This window comes from Gekko japonicus, unplaced genomic scaffold, assembly GCF_001447785.1.
Source record: "Gekko japonicus isolate JY-2015 unplaced genomic scaffold, Gekko_japonicus_V1.1 scaffold1139, whole genome shotgun sequence".
Classification (NCBI taxonomy): Eukaryota; Metazoa; Chordata; class Lepidosauria; order Squamata; family Gekkonidae; genus Gekko; species Gekko japonicus.
In genome coordinates, this window is record NW_015172591.1 from 493,761 (window position 1) to 518,246 (window position 24,486).

The following is a 24,486-nucleotide window of genomic DNA, read 5'->3' on the forward strand; positions in this document are numbered from 1 at the left end:
GTGGCCAACCAGTTCCTCTGGAGGCCAAGGGCATAGAGGCCAAGGGCATAGAGGCCAAGGTCTTCCTAAGAACATAAGAAGAACTCTGCTGGGTCAGACCAATAGTCCATCTGGTCCAGCATCCTGTCCCACAAAGTGGCTAACCAGTTCCTCTGGAGGGCCAACAGGGCATAGAGTCTGAGGCCATCCCCTGATGTTGCCTCCTGGCTCTGGGATTCAGAGGATTAGTGCCTCTGAATGTGGAGGTTGCCCTCAGTCACCATCAGTTTCCCTCTAAGCTGAGTTAGTGTGAGCTAGCTCACAATTTTTTAGCCTCCAGCTCACACATTTTTGTCTTAGCTCAGGGAGGATGGCTCCGGAGCAAACTAATTTATGCAGGAGGTAAATGGCTCGCTCACAGCTTTAATGCCAGTAGCTCACAAAGTAGAATTTTTGCTCACAAGACTCCACAGGTTAGAGGGAGCATTGGTCCCCATGGCTAGTGGCCACTGATATCTTCCCCATGAATCTTATCTAATCTCTCTTTAAAGCTGTCTATCCCTGTGGCCATCACTACACCCTCTGGCAGCAAATTCAACATTTGAATCATTCTCTGTGTAAAGTAGTGTTTTGTCTGTCCTGAACCTACTGCCCATCGGCGTCCTTCAATGCCCTTGAGTCCTAGTATTTTGGGAGAGGGAGAAAATGTTCTCTTTGTCAACTCTCTCTTCAAAATCAGGACTGTCTGCTCTGATTAGCAGAGGCTTTCCCAGTCTCCAGATGTCTTTCACGATGCCTGCTACTGATCCCATTTAGGGGGAGATGGTGGGGAATGAACTGCGTATCTTCCGTATAGAAAGCGGATGCTCAGCCACTGAGCCACAGCCCCCTCCCAATCAGCAACAAACTTGTGTCTGCACACGCCCAAGGTAAGAATCATGCACTGAGACTAAGGGTAGTTCTGCATCTGGCATTTGCTCCACATTTTCTCAACACTGAGGGAAAAGCGCAGTTCAAAAACCACACTCAAATACCCCAGGGCAATGCTGTACTGACTGCGAAGTCACCCCTGACGGACCACAAATTTATGCAGAAGGTACCATAAAACCGGATGAACAAAGAAAGTGAAACCAGCATGCAATGCAGAGGGGAATTTCTGTTCCAAAGTGGGTTTGGTAAAACAACAGAGGGAGAGGCCAATGCAGAATTGCCCTAATAAGGCCCCGGTCACATGGGCCGGATATCTCGGGGGGGGAGGCATGGCTGTTTGCCCCGGAGCGAACTACCGCACGGCAGCCGGATCAAACGTCCTGCCGGACATCCCGCCGAAGTCCCGTGGTTGGGGGGAGGTGCCGATCATACCTCACAGATCATACCTGTGGTGCGGCAAAGAAGCGGCGCCGCGGGGGTTTTGTTGGGTTTTTTAACCCAAGTGTTCGCATGCGCCGTTGGGTGCTTGTGCGCACCAGTGGAGACTTGACAAAAAAAACCTTTTCGCGATGGGACATGGGTGGGCGCCGGATGCCACGAGCTAACACCGAAAACGTGATCTGACGCCCACCCTTGCCCCGCGCTTTCCGGAAACTAGTACCTCAGAGGTACTAGTTTTTTAAAGCGCATCTTCGGAGTGAAGCCTTGGGTGAGCCACGGGAGCTCTACGCTTCCCAGATGTGGCGGTGAGATCGCGCCCGGAAAATCCGCCTATCTTCCATCTCTCTAGCATGCCTATTGCTCCGTGTGACCGGGGCCTAAGCCTGTCTTTGCTCAATGGAGATCTAATTCACAAGATAAACAAACCAGCTATCTCAAGGGCAAAAAAATTAAATCTGGTTCTTTCATACTCATTTCCCCTTTACATCTAAGTTTAGAATTACACACACATCTTGTAACACATTTGAAATCCATGATGAGTGGCAGCCAGTGGACCGCATGGCAGCATCTCTGACAATTCATATAATGTAGCCCAAATTAAGCTCTGCTGGTTTCAGTGGAAGATAATGTGTTTAACAGTCTTATGGAAATCAACTGAACTAAAACTGCTCAGCTCTGGTTGACTTGCATGAAGATTTTTCTTTTAATCTCCTGGGGGGTACAGAAGTATTTTAAATAAAGACATTAAAAAAACCCAGGCTAAATCTGCCTTTCTACTGCAAAAGAGAACAAGCGTTAATAATTTTTCTTTTTTGCGAAGACGGAAACGAGAGAACGCTGTCCTAAAATACAGTATGGAACATACACTTGTACATAACGGCTTCAGTTCTAAACAGACACAGATCCCTTGGTCAATTTCGATAAGCATCATTCGTTCTCAGTCTTTATACACTCAGAGAGAGAAAGACCTAAATACAGATGAATTACCAGCCGTAGTGCTGTGAACAACTTGATCTACTGAGTCAGAATGACCTGGAGATGTTTCATCTCTTTGAAATGCTAATATGCAGAACCATTAGTTGGCAGTTAAATAGATCTGGCATTTGAAAGCCGTAAAGTTCTTGGAAATCGATCAATTGTCGTTTTATGCAAAAAACCCGAAGGCAAACAGGTAAACAATACCTCTGATGTTAATGACAGGTATCTGAAAGCCAATTTTAAAGTAAAAAGGGAAAGCTAGCGTCTTAAACCTCGATATGAATCCAGCTCAGTTACTTTGGGGTACTGCCCAAAAAACGTTAACAGTGCACCCGAGATCGGAGTGTAGCCAGACAAGTACTTATACCCGGTTTTTTAGAAGTGAACACATTGGCAAAGACTACAAGTCACAAAAGGGTCAGTTAACATAGGAAATTTCGCCCAAATTGTGAAATGAAAGTTCTGTTCATGGAAGACTGTTCGGTTGCGCTGTTATTCTCCAAATACGTGCCTGATGTTAGGGAATTTAATGTAAAGTGAGACTGGGTCTTGTTCTCCCTCAGCTATTTCTGAATCATCCCTGGCCTCTATTCTATCCGGTCTTTGGCTTAGCATCCCATAAGGCTCTGTAGTCTGGCTAAGTGCTGTATTTGTCCAAGCAAGAGTGGATTCGCCGATGCACTTTGCCCTAGAAGGAATAGTTTATATTTTCCAAGTCCATGGAACTAGTTCCAAAGCCTAAACATAGATTACCAAGCTCCTCAGGAACCCCTGACGAAGTATATGTCTAAGAGCTTCCTGACCTATTGATAATGTACAGACTGCTCCATGAACAGTCTGGGGCTTTATGCCCCCACAAATAGTAATAGGTAAAGTTCATATTTGTTGTATAAGAGGTGCTGGAATTTGTCAAACGCGTCAGATGTTCATCACAGGTCTGATTGACAGCTATATGGGATTTTACAGGTGTATAATGCCACTGTTCGCTTTTGTTCATTGTTGTCTGGACAACCACCCTCCTTATGGGTCTTGACAGAACAACCAAGATATATCCTCTGTAGAATTACAGCGCACTCTATTTAGGTATTTAATTAATTCTAGTCAATCAATCAATCAATCCTTTATTGGCATAGTGTACTAAAACAATATATCCCACTGTCTTAACATCCGAACTGTGTCAGTTCGAGCCCCGCGCTGGTGTGAGCAGCCAGCCTGTTGTCCCCAGCTCATCGTCTACTCAGCGATTAGAAAGCCTCGGCGAGTAGATAAAATGGGAACCACTCCTTAGAGAGGGTGGGCACACCAACTCCCCTGTGGGAAGGTGTTAGCTGTCGTTTGGGACGTCCTGCTCCAGGATTGGAAGGCGGTAGAAACTACTCGGCTACAAGAAAAATCCCTGCAGTGGAATGCTCCGGCCAGGTGGTGGCAGTGTGGCAATACGACATATGGGTCCTGAAGCCCCAACGTCATCAAGCCAGTCGACACAGCCGTTCGGGACAAGACTGATCAAAGCCAGAGACGTTTCCACCGTGCAGTTACGGTGTGTGCAATAAAAAAATGAATTATATGTTGTGTTTCCTATCCCCTATGAAACATTGTTAGTCCCCTGTCTAAAAGTGTAACTGTAAATCACTTTGAGCCCACTTGTGGGGAAAGCAATTAATAAATTGAAAGTATTATTATTATTATTATTATTATTATTATTCATACTAAGGCTGCAATCACACACACCAAATAATCCACTATCAATGCACTTTTGAATTGGATTTTGCCAGTTCACAAAGTAAAAATCCAGTTGGAAAGTGGATTGAAAGTGGATTATTTAGTGTGTGTGATCGCAACCTAAGAATGTTATATGGTTAAAGGTTTCTGCATTATGGCGTTGAAAGATTCAATAAAAAGTTTCTAAGGTAAAGCTTGGTTGTCTCTCTCTGGGAAATCCCTCTTGCCAGTTTCAATCCAGCGCATAGATTGTTAGTGGGGGGTCCCAGGCAGTGTTCCCTCTAAGCTGAGTTAGTGTGAGCTAGCTCAGTTTTTTAAGCCTCTGGCTCACAAACCTTTGTCTTAGCTCAGGAAGGATGTCTCCAGAGCAAACTAACTTATGCAGTAGCTCGCTCACAACTTTAATGCCAGTAGCTCACAAAGTAGGATTTTTCCTCACAAGACTCCACTGCTTAGAGGGAACGTTGGTCCCAGGCAATTTCCTGGATCCTGAAATCACCCAACACCCGATAAAGGAAATTGAATCAATCAATCGATCACCACATTCTTTCTCATGCTGATGTAATTTATTTATTCATTTATTTTATTTAGGGTCTGCCTTTCCCTCTGAGACTCAAGGCACATTTGCACACCGGGAAACTGGCTGACTTCCACTGTCAGGCCAACTCAAGGTATGGGAATAGTGGCTTTCGGATGCCTCGGAGTAAGTTTCGCTGAGATCCACCCAAGGGCTTGCACTAGGGCTGCCAAGTCCCCCCGGGGGGTGGAAAACCCCCCGCCCCAGAGGCCAGTTCCCCGATGCCAGGGAATTGGGCCCCGGGGGGAACCCCGCCCCAGCGTGCGCGTCACAGGTAAGTGACGTCATGACGCCGGGCATGCTGACGTGGCCCCACCCCCAGCGTGCCTGGCGTCATAACGTCACTTCCCTGTGACGTGCATGCGGCGCGCATGTGCTTCGCACGCGCACATGCCAGGATCCACCCGGGAGGCCCCCGCCGGCAAGGTAAGTCCCACTTGGCAACCCTAGCTTGCACCCAGCCAGTGACTCTGGGAGTGATAAAACATCCCCCTTTGACTATCAAAAAGTCTATGCTGGGGACAAAAACTATTCGGGGGGGGTTTATAATGTGGAGCGGAACATTTTAGAGCAGAGGTGTCGAACTCACTTGTTACGTGGGCTGGATGTGACATACATGTCACTTTGTCGGGCTGGGCCACGTGTGCCATAAAATGTAATGCTAGGTCTGGGAGACATAAACTTTATAAAGGACACAGGCAAACCCAATTGATGATATTATTTTTACTCTAAATTCAAACAAAAGCAATTGATTCCTAGCAGTGGAAGCAACTGATTTACTGGGGAACCCACGGGAGCCCCAATAAATATATTTAATCATGTGCAAAACTAGGTTTTTTCCGAGGGGCACCATAAAAGGGTGAGTATCTTATATTTCCATACATACCAGTTGCTTCTGGGCTGAGTAAGAGTCCTGGACGGGCTGCTTCCGCTTCCCGGGCCTTATGCTCATCACCCCTGCTTTAGATTAACTGGATCCACTTGTAGTGGATTGAGTGGAGTTGGCATTTGAAGAGCTCGGGGTTCTCACAGGCCCACCCATGAAGCTTGAAAATCAGGTTGGTGCAGTGGCTGAGAGAGCCTTCTGCCAGCGGCATCTGGTTTGCCAGCTCTCACCCTTCTTAGATGCAGCTGATCTGGCCTTGTTGATTCAAGCTTTTGTCACCTTGTGGCTGGACTACTGTAATGCACTCTGTGTTGGGCTGCCCTGGAAGACCACCCAGAAACTGCAGCTGGTTCAGAACGCAGCAGCCTAATTATTGTCTGGCCAGTGGGAATGTGTCTGCCTGTCTTAAAACACATTTTTGGCACTGCTTGGCTGTTTCTGAGACCAATCCAAGGTGCCAGATATGACCTTTAACGCTGTTCATGGCCTGGGTGCCCCACATCTAAAGAACCGTCTCCTCCCATGTGTCCCCACGTGCCAGTGATGGTCCATAGGCTGCCACCCACTGGCTGGTCTTCCACTTGATAGCCCACTCGGCATCAAACAGAGCTTGTGCCCTCTCTATTGTAGCTCCTACCAGTAGAACTGGGGAGGTGAGAGGGGTGCTGTCACTAGGTATTTTTAGGAGGTGCTGAAAAGCCATATTATTGACAGGGCTTTTAATGGGATATAAATTGCAGGCACTGTCCTAAGTCAGTATGAGCTGAGTGATGACTCAGATTTCTCAGAGGAAGAGCTACCTGCAGCAGCTGGCTCTGAGCCAGAAGGAGAACAAGGAGAGATCAGGTTACTGGCTACAACTGAAACCGAGCCAACTCCTTGTAGCTTTGAAGCAGTGAACAAGTCTTCAGCAGCCACTCCCAGCCCACCTAGCTCACCCACACCCTTGGAGTGCCGACAGTGTCAGAGACACTTGGAGTTGCAAAAAAGGAGAAATGAGAGATTCATGGCCCGTCATCAGCTGCTGACTGAAGAGACAAATGAGTAGTTTCAGGATAACAGCCAGGAAATTGGCTGGGAGTTTAGCTTGTTAAGACTTGGCTATAAATGCAGCTGGGAGAAGCAGCAGTTTGTGGATGCAATATTAACAATAACCTTTAATGGCATATCACAGCTTCATTTGTGGATGCAATAGGTAAACTTTGCTACTGAGCTACCAACCTTGCTGTTACTGGACCTCTGCAACCTTGGACTGGACCTGACAACTGTCTTGTCTGGAACCCCTGACCTCAGACTGGGCTTGGACTTGTTGCCTGAAACTCCTTGACCCAGACTGGACTTTGGTAAACCTGCTCTCCGGAACCCCTGACTTTTCAACTGGACTTTGGTTACTCTCTGCAACCTTGCCTGTGACCTACCCTGCTGGACCCTGACCTGTGTCTCCTGGGGAAGCTTCAATACAGGTATCTTGGAGGGGGGAAGGGGTCATTTGGGGTTTTATTCCATCGGTTTTAAAATTGCAAGGCTTTTAATTATTATTTGTAAGCTGTCTTGAGCCATGAGGGAAGGTGGGGCATAAGTATTTAAATAAATATTTAAATAAATACATATAAATAGTATGAGACAATGAAAATGCTGGCAGACCCACTGGAAGTGCTAACCCTGTGAGCGCAAACATTCATTAGACAAGGGTTTCTAATTTATCACTAGCTCCCCTGCTTCCCCAAGCTCATCTGATTGATGGTGTTGTTTACTGCAATTACTTACATCGTGCTGCGTCAAGAAAGTAAGTGAAGAAATAAATAATGGGAATGTTGTATCAACGTAAATGAAGAAATGCAAGCACTTATCTTCTCCAATACATTCCTCCCCGGGAACTAAGAACACAGGGGGAGGCCCCCTTGACTGTCCCGTCAACCGAAGAAGCTCGTTTGGGCAGTACACGAGAGAGGATCTTTTCAGTGGCAGCCCCACGATTACGGAACTACCTCTCTGGGGAGGTGTCCCTGACCCTCTCACTCTCGATCTTTAAGAGGCAGCTGAAGACAGTTTTAATCATGACTGCGTTTCTTTTGCCTACCTGCCGTTTTAAATTATTGCTTTTAACTAGTGGCTTTTATCTATTTTATTATTATTTATAATGTAAAACTGCCTCGAGTTCCTGTAAGGCAGAAAGGTAGCTCATAAGTGTTTGAAATGAAACTATATATCACAGGCTCTATCCTTTCAGAAGGCAAACGAGAGGATCGCCTGGCTGAATGTTCCAAACCTACCTGCCTACACCCTCTCAGGGAACCAAGTTCGAACTTCCTAGTTAGCTAAACCTTCCAGCACAGGGAACTGTGGGCTATCTGAACGCTCAGTCATGTCAAACCACAGAATCCCTCGTTCAGAAGGGAATTCGTGTCTAAACCCCTCGAATATTCAGAGATATGCAGAATACTTTTCTTCTTTGTCGTGTTTGTCACCTCCTAGGATTGCAATGTGCTTAAACTTTGTGTTTGACAATGGACACAGGCACTAAACGTGGAAGGTGAGCATGAAGAGAGTATGGAGGCAGAAAATGCATGGGATTTTTCCTGGATGGTTTTCGGCCAGCTGACTCATATTGAAAAGCCACTTTCAAGCACCTTTGGGGTGGTCACTCTATGAGTGACAACATTTTTTTTACTAGCAGGACTTCTCCCGATGCCTTAGTGCCGCGAACACACGCATGAATACACATGAAACTGCCTCATACGGAATCAGATCTTCGGTCCATCAAGGTCAGTGTTGTCTACTCAGACTGGCGGCGGCTCTCCAGGGTCCCAAGTGGAAGTCTTTCATATCGCTTATGACCAGATCCTTAAACTGGAGATGCCGGGGATTGAACCTGGGATCTTCTGCATACCAAGTGGATGTTCTACCACTGAGCCATGGCCTGGTGATGGGGCCCCATTGATGGGGGAATAAATGAAATCCACTCAGCAACTGAACACAGCCAAGGCTTGTGTAAAGGGACCGAAACCCTGCTTGGTGTAAAGAGGTTCTTCCATTACCCAAGCTCCACGTTCGCGGAGATATGACTGGAATATCAGTGCAAAATGATAATAATAACCAACAAGAAATCCCCACCCTCTGAGCTACTGCTGGTATTCCATCCCTGTACATGCTTAGCTTTAGACATGCAAATAAATCCCATTTGTCAGAGCAGGTTTTTGGTGAACGTGTGATTGGAGACTTTCATAAACAGCTCTTGATTTGCACTCATATTCCAATTGCTTGATGATCTGGGGCTTTGCGGCGTGCTACGGATGGGGGCTACTGGAGCCACTATGTTCTGTGACTAGAACTGATCACGGTTCTTTGTAAGGGCTGAGTTCCCCGAAACGAAAACAGAACTCACAAATTTGGACACCGAAACACACAGGCTTGTGTGGAGCCATGGCACGATTCATTGTGGTACGTGTGTGTGTACTTTGCACTGCGAAACAGTAACCCACCGCCGATCCAGAAGATTGTTGCTTTCCGAAGAGATCTCATTACAAAACTGTTAGAATATGGACATTTATTATTAGGTAGATCTGCCACCCGTTTCGCCTGGAAGGGTCTTGTGCTTTTACAGTTGTGTGTCAAGCAGAAATTAATTTGCATGTGAAACAGGACAGACACAGGGATTGACTTTACCTCTTATTGCGGGTGAAAAGAGAATTACTTTAAATGCTTAGTTATTAATGTCTTTTCCATGTCCTGCTCTCACTTTGTGTGAGGTTGTCCATTTTGTCTAGTTATGTTCTATGTGTACTGTTTTTTGTGCTTAAATCATTCGGACAGAAAACCGGTTCGTTTGCCCGGTCAGGTGTTAGGGGCTGCCAGAGCGTAAGTCAGTATTCCTTTAAAAAAATAATAATTAAAGTTTATTGCTGTTTATGCATATATAATGTACCACGCTTATGATCAAACAACCCTTTTCTTCCCATAGACCAACTCTGCTCCCTAGTCCTAAACAGAAAGGGGGTACAGGGTTGCTAGTCTCCGGGTGGGGCCTGGAGACCTCCTATTATTACAGCTCATCCCCAGACCACAGAGATCAGTTCCCCTGGAGAAAACGGCTGCTTTGGAGGGTGGCCTCTATGGCACTGTACACCGCTGAGGACCCCCCCCCCCAAATTCTGTTCTCCCTAGTCTCCACCCACAAAATCTCCAGGAAGATCCCCACCCAGAGTTGGCAACCCTAGGGGGAAAGGAGGGGTAACAAATGAAAAAAAATCAAGAAACATGACACACAAGCTGTAGAAGGGATTTTTGAAATCCTCTTCAGCCAGGTGATATCAGGCGGTAATTAGCAGTCCCTGGCTTCAGTCCTGAGAGGGCCTTACGTCTTACAAGAAGCACAGAAGAGAGATTTCCCCCCCCCACACCGGGTGCCCCATTTCCACATCGCAGAGTTTCAATGAGAAACGATTACCTCTGGTGGGATTTCCCTTTCACAACAACCTTCAAAAAGCACAGAAGCCCTGCAACTGTAACTTCGGTCACGCTAATGTACGCTCTCTCAAATGTCACCAAGCACACCTATGTGCGCATGCACGTGTCAACTTACAGTGAGGCGGAAGGCTCAACCCTTGAAAGCGTGGCTGAAAGCAACACCCACCTGCCTCTCTTTTACAAGGGTGTGTGGCTTTCTCTCCTGGAAGACCCATCCTCCCAAAGCCCAAGGGACCGCTTACCTTCTTCCAGTGCTCCAGTCTTCTCTGAGGCGGGCGACGGGGGCGGGGAAGGAGGAAGGTTGGCCGTCTCTTCAACTGCTAAAGAAGGAACAGTGGAAACGAGACACAAACGTTCAGTTATTTTGATTCGAGGGTGTGTCGACTGGACTGGACACTCTCTCCTTCACAGCGGTCTAGCAGCATCTGATAACATTTTGGCAGGGAACCGGGAATCGGGAGACTGTTAACTTCACGAAGGTCTAAGATCAACAAAAGCAGCCGTTCATTTCAGACACGGCAGCGGGATGCCTGGGAGTCTCCCCCAACATTTTACAATTCTTCGTTCATGACTTACGAACGATATGGAGTCTTTGTTTTTGTCGTACGGGCCGGCTATTGGCATGACCGACCTCATTATTCTTACATGCTTTGAAGAAAAATGCACTTATAAGCAGAAGCAGCGGGGGGAATATTCAAGCAATTCTTTAAAAACAACAACAACAAATGCCAGGAACAGACAGACAAGCCAACGACATCAAAGACAGGTGCCCAACCACATGTTCAGTCCACTTACAGATATCCAAAGGGGGTCCAATTTTATTATTTCACAAACAATTCAAAATGGAGGTTTCGTTTTCTAGAATCAGCTTTATCCCATAGACAGACATTTCTTGTCAAACTGTGAAATGTGACAAGGTGAGACTCGGACCAAATTGATGAACACAAAAGAGGTAAATGGTGCAGGTGACAAAAGAGAAGCGCCAACAGGAGCAGCGCTTTTAAGCCCGGTTGATTTCAGCTGGAAACACCACCGAGCTCAGTGGGCCCTTAAAGTACTTTGTTTTTTTCCCTAGTCTCTGCTTCTGACTGCAGAAAAAAGTTTCTGCGATAGCAAATATATTTCTACCGAGTTCGGTAATCGACTTGTGTGTGTTTGGGTGTGTGTCTATGGCTATCTGTGCAAGTGTATAATATAACATTACTTTCCCCATAAAGAACGAATGCTCACATTAGCTTGTATACTGCTATAGATACACACAATCTTATATCTAATAGAGAAGCATGGGCCCATCTGCAGATTGGGCCTATTTACACGGAAGGATGGTTTTTCTACAAACTCGGAGTCCCCGTCCCCCCCCGGATCTGCAGAAAAAAAAGTAAGAACTGGGGTAGGTGGGATGAAGGGGAGCATCAATCCCCCCAAACAGAGGATTGTGGTCTGTGCATATGCAGATACTTCTGAGCTGGAGCCTTAGCTGGGGTTGGGCGGGCTGGGGGGAACTGCCACCACTATTGAAGCAGTGGGGCTGGGGTCAGGTGTGACAGAGGAGCCACCTCCATTGCTGCCTCAGTTGAAGTTGGGTGGGCTGGGGTGGGGTGCCACCACAGCAAAGCTGGGATCCAGTGGGTTGTGGGGGAATCCCACTCCACAATTCTAGTGGGTCCCTGCTTGTATATACATATTTTGCTGCATACTGATTCTTGCTGTTCATGAAACATAGGCTCAGTCATTTCCAGATACAATTCAGCCTATTTCAATGAGCACTTAGGTCCCATTTGCTCTTCTCAACCTGGGTAATGGTCTCCCTCCTCCCACTCTGCTCAGCCAAGTGGGAAGCTCATTCTCCCACCTAAATAGCCTCTCTCTAACCCAGAGCCACTGGACTCACATCTTGCTCCTCTACTGCAGACCGGAACAACTACCCTCTTGAAACTCTCTTCCGCTTAGGCAACCATTTCTTCCAGGACCGGAAAAAAAGACTTCTAACTTTGCTGAGTGGAGCGGCAAGACCAGGGGGCAATGCTTGCATGACTGGACAGCCCTGCAAGACACAGGACTAATAACATCAACCAATCATTTTATTTCGATACAAAATCAGCTCCGAAGACTCAGCGGTAATAATAAGAGAAGAAATAGAAATAAAATAAGGGGATAAAATAAAGAGATAAAAGGGTAAGGGGGACATGCAGTGCAACGAGGACTTAATATCACCCCAGTCTCTAATCTAAGGAGGGCATTTGGGATGCATCATGGGACTCCAAGGATCGATTGCAAGAACTTGGATTGTACCGCTTCCAGTGAGCGCCTTTCTTTATAGATACAGAGTTGGGAACCATAGAGGAGCTGGGAGACAACCTTTCCTTGGAAGACCTTGATTGCTGCGGGGATAAAGGAAGCCCCTTTTGTAAAGGAGAATCTTTGAATGGCGGAGGAATGCTCTGTGGGCATTCTCAACAGCATTTGTATCGAAATAAGCAATTGACTGATCGAACTCATAACATTGCGGATGATAAATGAAAATAAATAAAGCTTCGCTATCTACCCTTTTATTCTTCTCAGCAACGAACTGTCTGCGCCCTGAAAGCTTGGTTGTTGTTTACCGGCATTCACCCTGCATGTCTTAAGACAAACGCCTCGGGGCTGAACCCTGATCTGCCCTACAGATTCTTAGTTTAGCATGCAAAGCTAAAATTAATGTATTGTTTCTAACTGCCGGAGAAGAACAAAGTTGTTCAAAAGTCAGGGATGAGATTCGGAAAGAAAGGTCTAAGTGCCTCTCTAGTGAGCACAAGCCAGGGATACTGGCAAGGGTCCAGCTTTCCTCAGATGCTACAATATATCTCGCAGGGCTCTTTTTGTAGCAGGAACTCCTTTGCATATTAGGTGACACACTGTCAGCAAGCTGCCAAAGAGTTCTGTGTTTGTATTAATGGTGCATCGTTTCTCCCTCTGCGCATGCTTGTTGTAACCCTCAAGCGTACATCTGTCTCTCTCAAGCATTCCTTTCTAGGTACGCGTGCTTCGCTTATCAGCCAAGGCTACAGGAGGGGAGGCAGCTTCGCTTTGACTATAATGAGCTGGAGTGTGAGAAGCACCTAATTGTTTATCTTTTAGGTACCGTTGGTTCTCAGGCTTTAGGCGCCAGCTTGACAAGAAACCCGCGCGAGCGGGAACCATGTTTCTTGGTTAATGCTATTATGAATCTGCTTTATTATGTTATACCCTAGCCATATTGGTTATTCTGATCAGTGATCGTGTTCCAGCTTTTCATGGCTTCAATAAAGTGAAACTTTCTTGCAAACGTGCATTTCGTTGTTAGCTGTGGGATCTGACACCCCCTCCCCGATGTAGCCAATCCTCCAAGAGTTTACAGAGCTCTTCTTACAGGGGTTACTGTAAGCTCTTGGAGGATTGGCTACATTAGGGGCGTGTCGCCTCATATGCAAAGGAGTTCCTGCTACAAAAAGGGCCCTGAATATATGCATAGCTGGCAGTCCTCCTGACTTGCCCGCGAGAAGCACAATGGCAGCAAGTGATCATGTGGCTAGGACTCCTGCTCTTGGACAATGGGAAGATAGCAGCATCTCAGCTCTCCATTCTTAAAATAAATAGCTGAATGAATTGACTGGAAAAAAAATCTGGGCCGCAGATGCAGCACGAAGCTGGACATTTCTAGCACAACACACAGCTGAGGTGGCGAGCTTTACCTAAAGGCAACGGTGCCGGCTGATCTTTGTGCTGGGCTTCTTGTTCCTGTTCCCCTTTCAGGACTGCCACAGCCTCAGCTGTCACTACTTGGACTATCCTTGCGGATACTTCTTCTAGGCCAGTCGCAGGATTAACAACAAGACAACAAAGACAAGTTAACGAAGAGAGAGCGAGGGATGAATATTCGACAGAGTCTCGTGTGGACAAGGATGTGCGCAAAACAAGGACTTCACACTAAGGCTGCCGTTCTGAAACCACTTCCTCAAGTCCTGGCCTAGTGTACTCCAGGTAGCTTGCTCCATGCGGATAGGGCTGCAGACTCCGGGTTGGGAGATTCCTGGAGAGGTGGAGGGCGGAGCCAGAAGAGGGCAGGGTTTGGGGGGGGGGAGGGACCTCAGTGGGGTATAATGCCACAGAGGCCACTCGCCAAAGCAGCTGTTTCCTCCAGAGAACTGATCTCTTTTTCAGATGTAATCTCGGGAGATCTGAAGGGCCCAACTGGAAGTTGGCAGAACCACACCAGGACCACTAGGTTCTTCTTAAATATTTTGTTTCCATAGATCAAAAAACAGCCAGGGAAGGATTCCCTCACTACCACAGCGGCCAGCAGGTATAAAGCTGGTTTGACCACTGTTCTGAGTGCTGCTAAAGAGCAGCAGTGCAATCCTAAACAGAGTTATACCCTTCAAAGGCCATTGAAGTCAACAGGCTTAGAAGAGCATACTGCTGTTTAGGATTGCCCCGGTAAGTACCCACCTAATCAAGGGCTGAGGGCCTTGTAGAGAACTTCCTCTATGCAGAGCAGAGAATTATCCCTGCTCCCCAATGTCTTGACTCGCCGATGCTTGAAATAAAAATATTATGGGTTGGAACCCAGGGCGGGTCCAGGGACAGAGTCATGGTGGAATCCAGAGGCCTTTTGTGTGTCAAGAAAGAGGTTTGTCAATGGCCCCGGGGGGGGGGGGGAATTGGCTTGAACTTCTGGGTTTTCTTCTCACTTGCCTTCAGAACAATTCCCAGACAAGCGAAGGCCCAAGCGTGTGCACCACCCCCACTCATCAAATTTTTAAAATGTTATACACTGTAGGGTATTCATTTGTTCCCCAGGAATCTATGACTAAAAGAGTGAGGTAAAACAATATAAATATAAAAAGAGGTAGCTTTTATTCCGAACTTTGCCGTCAGACCTGCTCAGACTTGCTGGGTTCTGCCCCTCATTCCACCCTTTCACTCAAAGACCATGTCGTTCCCCCCCCCGCCCCAATTCGGCCAGCCAGAGAACGAGAATTTTGGCGGTGCCAGCGCTGTGGAACGAGTTCCCTCATGAGATCCGAGCTCTACCGGACCTCCAGCAATTCCATAGAGCCGTGAAAACGGAGCTGTTTTGCCAGGCGTTCCAATAAGAACTGACTGCACCGGTTGGGTCGCACTGGCACTTTATTACAGGATGCCGCTGTATTTATTCAGTTTAACTGTATTTATTAGAATGTATGGAATTGTATTTTATATCTTGCATTTGCTGGTTTTCAATTGTATGTTGGTTTTAAATGTTTGTAAGCCGCACTGAGCCGCTTCGGCGGGAGGGCGGGGTAGAAACTTAATAAATAAATAAAAATAAGAGGAGAAGAAGAGATTGGATTTATACCCCACCCTTCACTACCCAAAGGAGTCTCAGAGCGGCTGACAAACTCCTTTCCCTTCCCCTCCCCACAACAGACACACCCTGTGAGGTAGGTGGGGCTGAGAGAACTCTTGACACAAACTGCTCTTTTTCAAGGACAGCTGTGCCAGAGTTATGACTTGCCCAAGGTCATCCAGCCAGGTGCAAGTGGAGGAGTGGGGAACTTAACCACTACACCAATAATAACCACTACAACAAAAATAAATTAGAGTTCAAGAGTCGGCAGCCCCATCTAGGGGAGGCGCGCAGCACGAAACTTGTGATTCTACCAGTGTCGTAGAGTCATAATTTCTTTTTCAACTGATTACTAAAAGCAAGCAAGAAAGACGGGCAAAGCCTCTTCCTCCTCCATCACCACGAATACCACCTGAGGCATCCCGTGACACCCTTTTTCACTCCCTCTGGGTCCCTCCTGCTTTCCATGCCTTCTTGTCACACAGGATCAGGCTTACAGGTGGGTCAGGCAGTCACAGTTCACCACCCTGCTTGGCTCTTTTAAAATATATGTACAGAGAGAGCCACGACCATTTCACATCCCAGGTCCTCCGCTCTCACGCAATCACCAGACAGGGTCACCCCTCACGCAGACACCGCACAGAGCTATTGGGGCTCGGAACTCAAGGACTGTTTCATTCAAACCAGCCATCACTGAATCATATCTTTATATACATTATATATATCTTAGATCTTAGTTTGTGGGTGTATGTGCTTCTTTTCCTACAGATCCAGCTCACCGGGTTAAACAAATAAGGAGTGAACTTTTTAATTTATGGATTGAACAGGACACTGGAGAACATCCGGTTGAGTTTTTGTTGTTGTTCCATTGCGCAGTCGAGTCTGACTCTTTGCGACCCCGTGGACCCCGACACGCCAGACCCTCCTGTCTTCCGCCATCCTCCGGAGTTTCTTTTCAGTTGCACTTTGGAATTATTTCCCTATTCAGGCATTCGGCTTTTTTTTTGTTACCAGTTGACCTACATGAACACATCAATCTGGCTTATACTGAACTACACCCTTGGTCCATCAAGTTCAGTATTGTCTACTCAGACTGGCAGTGGCTCTCCAAGGTAGAGATGTAAAATTTCCGGAAATTTTGAAGCTCGGAAAAAAACCCATTTTTCCCCCGTTTTTTTCCAGGGAAAAATGGAAATTTTCGGAAAAATTGAAAAAAATGCTACATTAGCATTTCTTTTGTCTTCTCTAGATTGAAAGTCATTCTGTTACTTTAGGAACATAAAATATGACTATGGACATTTTTACTTGGCATGAAATTATCACAACTAGCATATTAAAAATATAGTGTATCCAAACAATTATTACAAACAGAATACCCAACCACATGCAAAAACAAAACTGAAACTTTTTTACTTTCTTCTGACAATCGCACCTCCTAAAGGAAGAAATGCATCTTGTTCTTGCATTGGAGAGTTCAGTTTGTAACCTAGGACTTGCTTGTCCTCAGTGCACACAAATTAGATCAATCAGATACCATATATATATATTTTAGAAATGATTTGGAAAATATTTGAACACCTTGTCTTAAAATATTTTATTCATCATGTTAAAATAAAACGTTCCATATCAGTTTCTTTTCTTTTCCAATTTTTCGGAAAAAAACAAAAAAGGCTTCAGGAAAAAAACGGGAAAAAAACGTTTTCCCCCCGGGCCTTCACATCTCTACTCCAAGGTCTCAGAGAGAGAGAGTCTTTTCACATCACCGACCACACCGATCCTGGGAACTGAACCTGGGACTTTCTGTATGACAAGCAGATGCTCTACCGCAGAGCCACACCCCCTTCCCATCCTTTCCCCAGTCAGCATTAAGCTGTTCTTTGGCCACAGCTTCACTCAGACAGCCGCCCTCCCAACTGACCTAACAGATTTTTCAACTGTGTCTCTCACCAACATTCTGTCAGCTCCCAGCTCTTAGGGAGAGGCAGAACATAACCGGTCCAACACATCTCCCTTCCATGCCCTTTGTTGCCTTAAGAACACAAGAGAAGCCAATCTTGAATCAGGCGAATGGCCCATCCAGTCCAACACTCTGTGTCACACAGTGGCCCAAAATACCAGGTGCCATCAGGAGGTCCAGCAGTGGGGCCTTGCACCTCATCTGAGTTTTCCAGACCTGGGGGAAAAGGCCTCCATGATTTCTGATGTCTGGGTTGTGTTTGGAGTCTACTGGACCAGAGCTTCCTGAGCGATCTCTCATCCAACAGACACATGAGGAACATGCTTCCCAATCTCAAGGGGTTTTTCCTGGCACTTGGTTAAGGAGACGGGGCCTCCCTCAAAAGACAGAGACCTGTGGAGAAGAAAGGCCCACAGGTCCCTGCCTCATCTACTCTGTCCAAACACACCCAAATGGAGGATGTGGAGACTGGTCCCCCCTCTTCCATCACCTCAACCATACAGGCCCTGCTTTGTTTCTTCAGCAAGATCTTGGCTTCCATTTTCCAACCGTGCACAGACAGGGTTGCCAGACTCCAGGTGGGGCCTGGAGTTCTCCTGGAATTACAACTGATCTCCAAACTACAAAAGATCAGTTCCCCTGGAGAAAATGGCTGCTTGGGGAGGACTCTATGGTATTATATCCTGCGGAGGCCCCTCCTCTCCTCAGATCATGCCCTTCCTGGGCTCTACCCCCAAATCTCTATGGATTTCCAACCTGGACTTGCTAACCATATGCTGAGATTGAAGCAGAGATTCTCTACGGTCCAGCTCATAAATGAACAAAAGTGAACAACGAAAGTGAGAGAAGACGCTTTGCTGAGTAACTGGAGATTTAGTTTAGATTCAGGTGGGGTAGCCGTGGTGATCTGAATCAGCAGAACAAAGTCTGAGTCCAGTGGCACCTTTAAGACCAACCAAGCTTTATTTTGGGTACACGAAAGCTTATAACTTTGTTCAGAGCCAGTTTTTGAGAGCCAGTTTGGTGTCATGGTTAAGTGCGCGGACTCTAATCTGTGAGAACCGGGTGTGATTCACCACGCCTCCACTTGCACATGGCTGGATGGCCTCGGGCAAGCCATGGTTCTGATAAGAGCTGTCCTTGAAAAAGAGCCGTTTCTGTCAAGAGCTCTCTCAGCCCCACCTACCTCACAGGGTGTCTGTTGTGGGGAGGGGAAGGGAAAGGAGTTTGTCAGCCCCTCTGAGACACCTTTGGGTAGTGAAGGGCGGGGTATAAATCCAATCTCTTCTTCTTCTTTTTCAGGAGATTTAATGTAAAGAGAGAAAGAAAGAGAGAAAGAAAGAGAGAAAGAAAGAGAGAAAGAAAGAGAGAAAGAAAGAGAGAAAGAAAGAGAGAAAGAAAGAGAGAAAGAAAGAGAGAAAGAAAGAGAGAAAGAAAGAGAGAAAGAAAGAGAGAAAGAAAGAGAGAAAGAAAGAGAGAAAGAAAGAGAGAAAGAAAGAGAGAAAGAGAGAAAGAGAGAAAGAGAGAAAGAGAGAAAGAAAGAAAGAAAGAAAGAAAGAAAGAAAGAAAGAAAGAAAGAAAGAAAGAAAGAAAGAAAGAGCCTTTGGGGATTTTATCACGTGAGGTTTAGTTCACAGCACTTTTGATGGATATTTTTGGCGGCACATGAGGAACCGCCAGTGCGGCAGAAACAGTCCTTCTATTGTTAATGACTGCTATGAAAACAACCCAGACGTTTTGCTCCTAATGGACCCTATAAATAGCAGAGCCAATAGCGATATCAGCTCCTCTGAGGGCAGTTATGCCACCTCTTCACCGCTGCCTCATGGTTCAGTTAGAGTTCAAGAAACTGCAGCGGTTGGGTTCTTTCAAAAAGAAAAGACAATTCGGCCCACTTAGATGCAATACCATGTAAGTTCTGATATTTTGACAGCAGTTTACTTTGGCTGTTGCCTGTTTTACCACTAGGATGGCATGCAAAGATGCCAAACTCAAGCACATATCAAGCTCTCGGATGGTGATTGTTATGGACGCTGGTTTTTAGAGCTGACCTTTCAGATTTGCGCTCGATGGGATCCAGGAATACACAGCTCCCTTTCCCCCCATCTGGCTAACCAGCTCTGTCCCTTTGGTTGACCATATAGTGGTTCGGAACGTTCATTTGCTAAATGTATGTGTGGATCACAGAGCAACATACGGTACGAGACAGCTACAGAAGACTATTATCATAGGGTCCAAGCTATTGGGTTAAGTGTAAGAAAATAATAATCATTTGCCTTGGAAGCATAGAAGCTTTTCGCAGTATCCCTGATCCGCCACGTCTCCCAAAATCAGGAAATAAACACAATTTTGGAATGCTCTTTATTAAGCTCCTGCCAACCTAGCAGTTCGAAAGCAAGAAATTGCAAGTAGATAAATAGGTACCACTTCGATGGGAAGGTAACAGCGTTCCGTGCGCCTCGGAGTTTAGTCATGCCGGCCGCATGACCACGGAAACGTCTTTGGACAGCGCTGGCTCTTCGGCTTTAAAACGGAGATGAGCACCACAACCCTAGAGTCGGATTCGACTGGCTTTCGAGCAAGGGAACCTTTACCTTTTTATCTTATCAAGCTTCCCGGCAGGGTGCAGAGCAGTTTCCCGGGCAACTGACATTAATAGCTGGCAAGGTAGAATCGAGGCAACGGTAAAAGGAATATGTAATCCCCAGCTCTTAGTTAAGGGCAAACACTGAATTTATTTCTCAAGCAAATAAAATTCACTACTGTCCACGTCTAAGCTGCATGAAAAATATATGGTAGCCCTCTGCAAAGTGCTGTTGCGCTGCAACAAAGGTTAGAACGAAGTAGGGCTGCCAATCTCCGGGTGGGGCCTGGAGATCCCCCGGAACCACAACTGGTCTCCAGACTACAGAGATCAGTTTCCCTGGAGAAAATGGCTGCCTTGGAAAGTGGACTCTATGGTATTATATCCCATCGAGGTCCCTCCCCTTCCTAAACTCTGACCTCCCCAACTACCCCAACCCAAATTTCTAGGAATTTCCATATCTAAAGTTGGAAACCCTATAACTGGGTTACCAGGTCCTGCCTCTTGCTGAGCGGGGGAATCCCGGGCCCTTCCCAGGATCTTCTGCCGCACGCACAAAGCCGGGCACAATCATGTCACCCAGAAGTGATGTTATTACGTTGCCAATGTCAGGGGGACACTCTAGTTTTGTGGCAAAACTCTATGGTTTTTTGACTTCAGGGAGAAACTGGGTAAGCAGGAATGTAGAGAACCTCTTGTAAGGACCCTGTCTGGTAGCTGGCAGACTAAGGGAGCAGGCCAAAAAGGGTTTACTAGGAAGTAAGCACCATTTTATTCAATGGGTATTACTATCAGGAATCATTCTTAGGAGAGCAGTATTGTAACTAGGACAAAAAAAAAAAAGCGAGCGGGTGGCAACTCAGGCCAAAGAGCAAACATGGAGCTCCTCTGCGTTCTCCCTCAAGATCCCGGAGGTCATTCTGCCTTATTATGGTTCATGCATGTCTACATAGTAAAGGTAAAGGTTTCCCTTGCTCAAAAGTCAGTCAAATCTGACTCCAGGGGGCGGCGCTCATCTCTGTTTCCAAGCTGAGAGCCAGTGCTGTCCGAAGATGTTTCCATGGTCATGAGGTCGGCATGACTAGACGCCAAGGCACACGGAACGCTGTTACCTTCCCACCGAAGTGGTACCTATTTATCTACTTGCAATTTCTTGCTTTCAAACTGCTAGTTTGGCAGGAACTGGGGCCAGAGACAGGAGCTCACTCCATCACAGAACACCAGGGTCTCGAACTGCCAAACTACAGACCTTCCAGTCTGCAGCTCAGCGTCTTAGCCTCTGAGCCACCACAGCCCCTATATGTCTACATATCAACCTACTGATGGTGGCATCAAGTTGCAGCCAACTTATGGCAGCCTCTCATGGGGCTTCCAAGGCAAGAGATGAACAGGCGTGGTTTGCCGTAGCCATTGTCTGATAGCATCCCTGGACTATGTCAGTGGTCTCCCAACCAAGTACTAACCATGACCAGGCTTAGCTTTTGAGATCTGATGAGATCAGGCTAGTATAGTACTTGTTAACATCTAAGTATTTCAGGGCCTTGCGAAGAGGCCTCCTCAAAGGTGTTCTCAATTTCGCCACCTGTCCCTTATTCCCAGGGCACAGTCTGAGAAACCACTGAAGGTTCTCTCACGACTTTCCCTTTTACACTCATTTTGTTGTGTTTTTAACTAGTCTGCCTAATTTTTTTTTTTTAAATAGCATCGTGCTGTTGTGCTCACTGATTTGATTAGTACTTCTCAGAATTGTACCTGGAGTCTTTCCTGAGAAAAAATGGTCCTCAATCGCCTTATTCATTCTGTCTGCTGAATGCCACCACGCCCGGGTGATTTTTCTCCAGGCCAGTTCGGCTGAAGATCGCGGAGGTTTTTTGTCATCTTCTTGGCATGGTACAGGGGTCACTAGCAATGTTCCCTTGAAGCTGTGGAGTCTTGTGAGCAAAAAGTCTACTTGGTGAGTTACTGGCATTAAAATTGTGAGCAAGCGATCTGTCTACTGCATAATTTAGTTTGCTCTGGAGCCACCCTTCCTGAGCTAAGACAAAAATGTGTGAGCTGTAGGCTAGAAAACTGTGAGCTAGCTCACACTAACTCAGCTTAGAGGGAACACTGGTCACTAGGGGTGTGGGGGGGAGGATTTGGGGATTTCCTGCCTTGTACAGGGGATTGGACTAGATGACCCTGGAGGTCCCTTCCAACTCTATGATTCTATGATTAATCCCTGTTCAACTGGGATCTGTCAAGGATGGGTGAGTGGGCATCAACGTGGCAAATGGGGTTCAATGTGGCCAAGTGCAAAGTGATGCACATTGGGGACAAAAATCTTAACTGTAAATACACATTGATGGGGCCCAAACTGTCAGAGACTGGCCAAGAGAGAGATCTTGGAGTCATAGTAGATAACTCAATGAAAATGTCTAGACAGTATGCGACTGCAATAAAAAAAGGCCAATGCTATGCTGGGGATTATAAGGAAGGGAATTGAAAACAAATCAGCCAGTATCACAATGCCCCATCACAACATCAATGGTGCGACCTCATTTGGAGTACTGTGTACAGTTCTGGTCACCACATCTCAAAAAGGATATTATTCATTGGGGAAAGTGCAGGAAAGGGCAACTAGAATGATAAAAGGGTTGGAACACTTTCCCTATGAAGAAAGGTTAAAGCATTTGGGGCTCTTTAGCTTGGAGAAACGACGGCTGAGGGGTGACATGATCGAGGGTTATAAGATTATGCGTGGGATAGAGTGGGTTGAGAAAGAAGTACTTTTCTCCCTTTCTCATAATAAGAGAACTCGTGGGCACTCAATGAAATTGTTGAGCAGTCAGGTTAGAACAGGTAAAAGGAAGGACTTCTTCACCCAAAGGATGATTAACACATGGAATTCACTGCCACAGGAGGTCATGGTAGCTACAAGCATGGACAGCTTGAAGAGGGAATTGGATAAACATATTAGATAAACATACAGGTTTATTTAACAAGAAATTATTCCCTACCAATCTCCCGCAAATAGACTAATTATTTTTGCGCATCTTTTGTACATTGCTCTGATTGCAGTTTTAATTGGCTTGAAATAGAGGAAGGGAAGGATACAAGTGCAACACATAAATAAGCAATGTAACTGGTTAACGTTCGGTGCTTTGGGCCTCCCATGGAGGATGCTGATATTACATTAGGAAGCATACTACCAAAGAACAGCATAAATTGGAAGCCGTGGACCTTCCAATTAGACAGGCGTTTGGGGACTGGAGTTGGATAGCAGAAGAGGGGGAAATCTACTTCAGTTCAACAGCTGCTTAAAGTATTAGAATGTGTTCTGTTTTAGTAACAATTATTTAAGGAGATTTAATATGAAAAACATGTATTAACTGTCATTAGAACAGCAGCAAGCTTCTTGCACCTCTGATGCCCACGTCCTACGGTGATTATCTGTCTCTTTTATCTCCATTAAACTGAACGAGTTTAGTAATAAAGAAAGGAAGGAGGGAAGACATGACTGTAAGGAAGACATGGGCTCAACTTGGACCCAACACAAAATCATGGAACTAACTATGATTAGTGTTATCATCCAAACATGGGCCATTCCACTAAGTACGGTTTGGTGCCTGGAAGGGGGCAACAGTGGGAGGGCTTCTGGAGTTCTGGCCCCACTGGTGGATCTCCTGATGGCACCTGGGTTTTGGCCACTGTGTGACACAGTGTTGGACTGGGGTGGGCCATTGGCCTGAATCCACATGGCTTCTCTTATGTTCTTAAGAGCAGAGGTCCATGAGTGTCTATTCGTCAGAAGGTATTGATGGAACACTCTGTCTGGGGCAATAATGCTCTGTATTCTTGGTGCTGGGGGGGGCAACACTGGGAGGGCTTCCGGAGTTCTGGCCCTGCTGGGGGACCTCCTGATGGCACCTGGGTTTTGGCCACTGTGTGACACAGTGTTGGACTGGATGGGCCATTGGTCTGATCCAACACGGCTTCTCTTATGTTCTTATGCGGCGGAATCTCTGACAACAGAACCGCCCCCAGCAACTGAGTTATTATGGCGAGTTGTGGGGTCATAGGGAATGCTCAAGAACGATGAACAATTTCAGAGCTTTAGGGGTAAAAGAAGCTTCTTTCAAGGAGTGGTTCAATATTGCTTGGAATTTGATGAGCCCTTTCTGATTTGAGCTTGGAGCGGTGGCACCCACCACCGCTCATTAAAATTCACTGGGCCCCAGCAGAGTAGCAAATGAAATGCTAAACCAAAATTATTCTGCAGATGCAAAGACGACTGTTGTTGTCCCAAAGGAAATGCTTTTATATGAGCTAAAGCAAGCCCATCTTGCTACTTGCTCACTCACAGAGAATAAATTAGTTGGTCAACATTCCCATCAAGTTGACAAAAAAAAAACTTCATGTGTTTAAAAAAGGTAAAGGTAAAGGTTCCCTTGCTCGAAAGCCAGTCGAGTCCGACTCTAGGGTTGCGGTGCTTATCTCCATTTCACAGCAGAAGAGCCAGTGCTGTCCGAAGACGTTTCCGTGGTCATGTGGCCGGCATGACTAAACACCAAGGCGCACAGAACACTGTTACCTTCCCACCAAAATGGTACCTATTTATCTACTTGCAATTTCTTGC

At 46.3% G+C, this 24,486-nt stretch overlaps 1 protein-coding gene across 1 annotated transcript in view; it reads right to left on the minus strand.

Annotated features, from left to right (window-relative positions):
• MAP2 (microtubule associated protein 2) overlaps nucleotides 1-24,486 on the minus strand; it is a 150,948-nt gene that overhangs the window by 85,077 nt on the left and 41,385 nt on the right. The window contains exons 2-3 of the mRNA XM_015421522.1: nucleotides 13,691-13,804; nucleotides 10,223-10,300 (exon numbers count right to left, since the gene is read on the minus strand). Coding sequence (XP_015277008.1) covers nucleotides 10,223-10,300; nucleotides 13,691-13,804 — 192 coding nt within the window. The remainder of the gene's footprint in view (nucleotides 1-10,222; nucleotides 10,301-13,690; nucleotides 13,805-24,486) is intronic.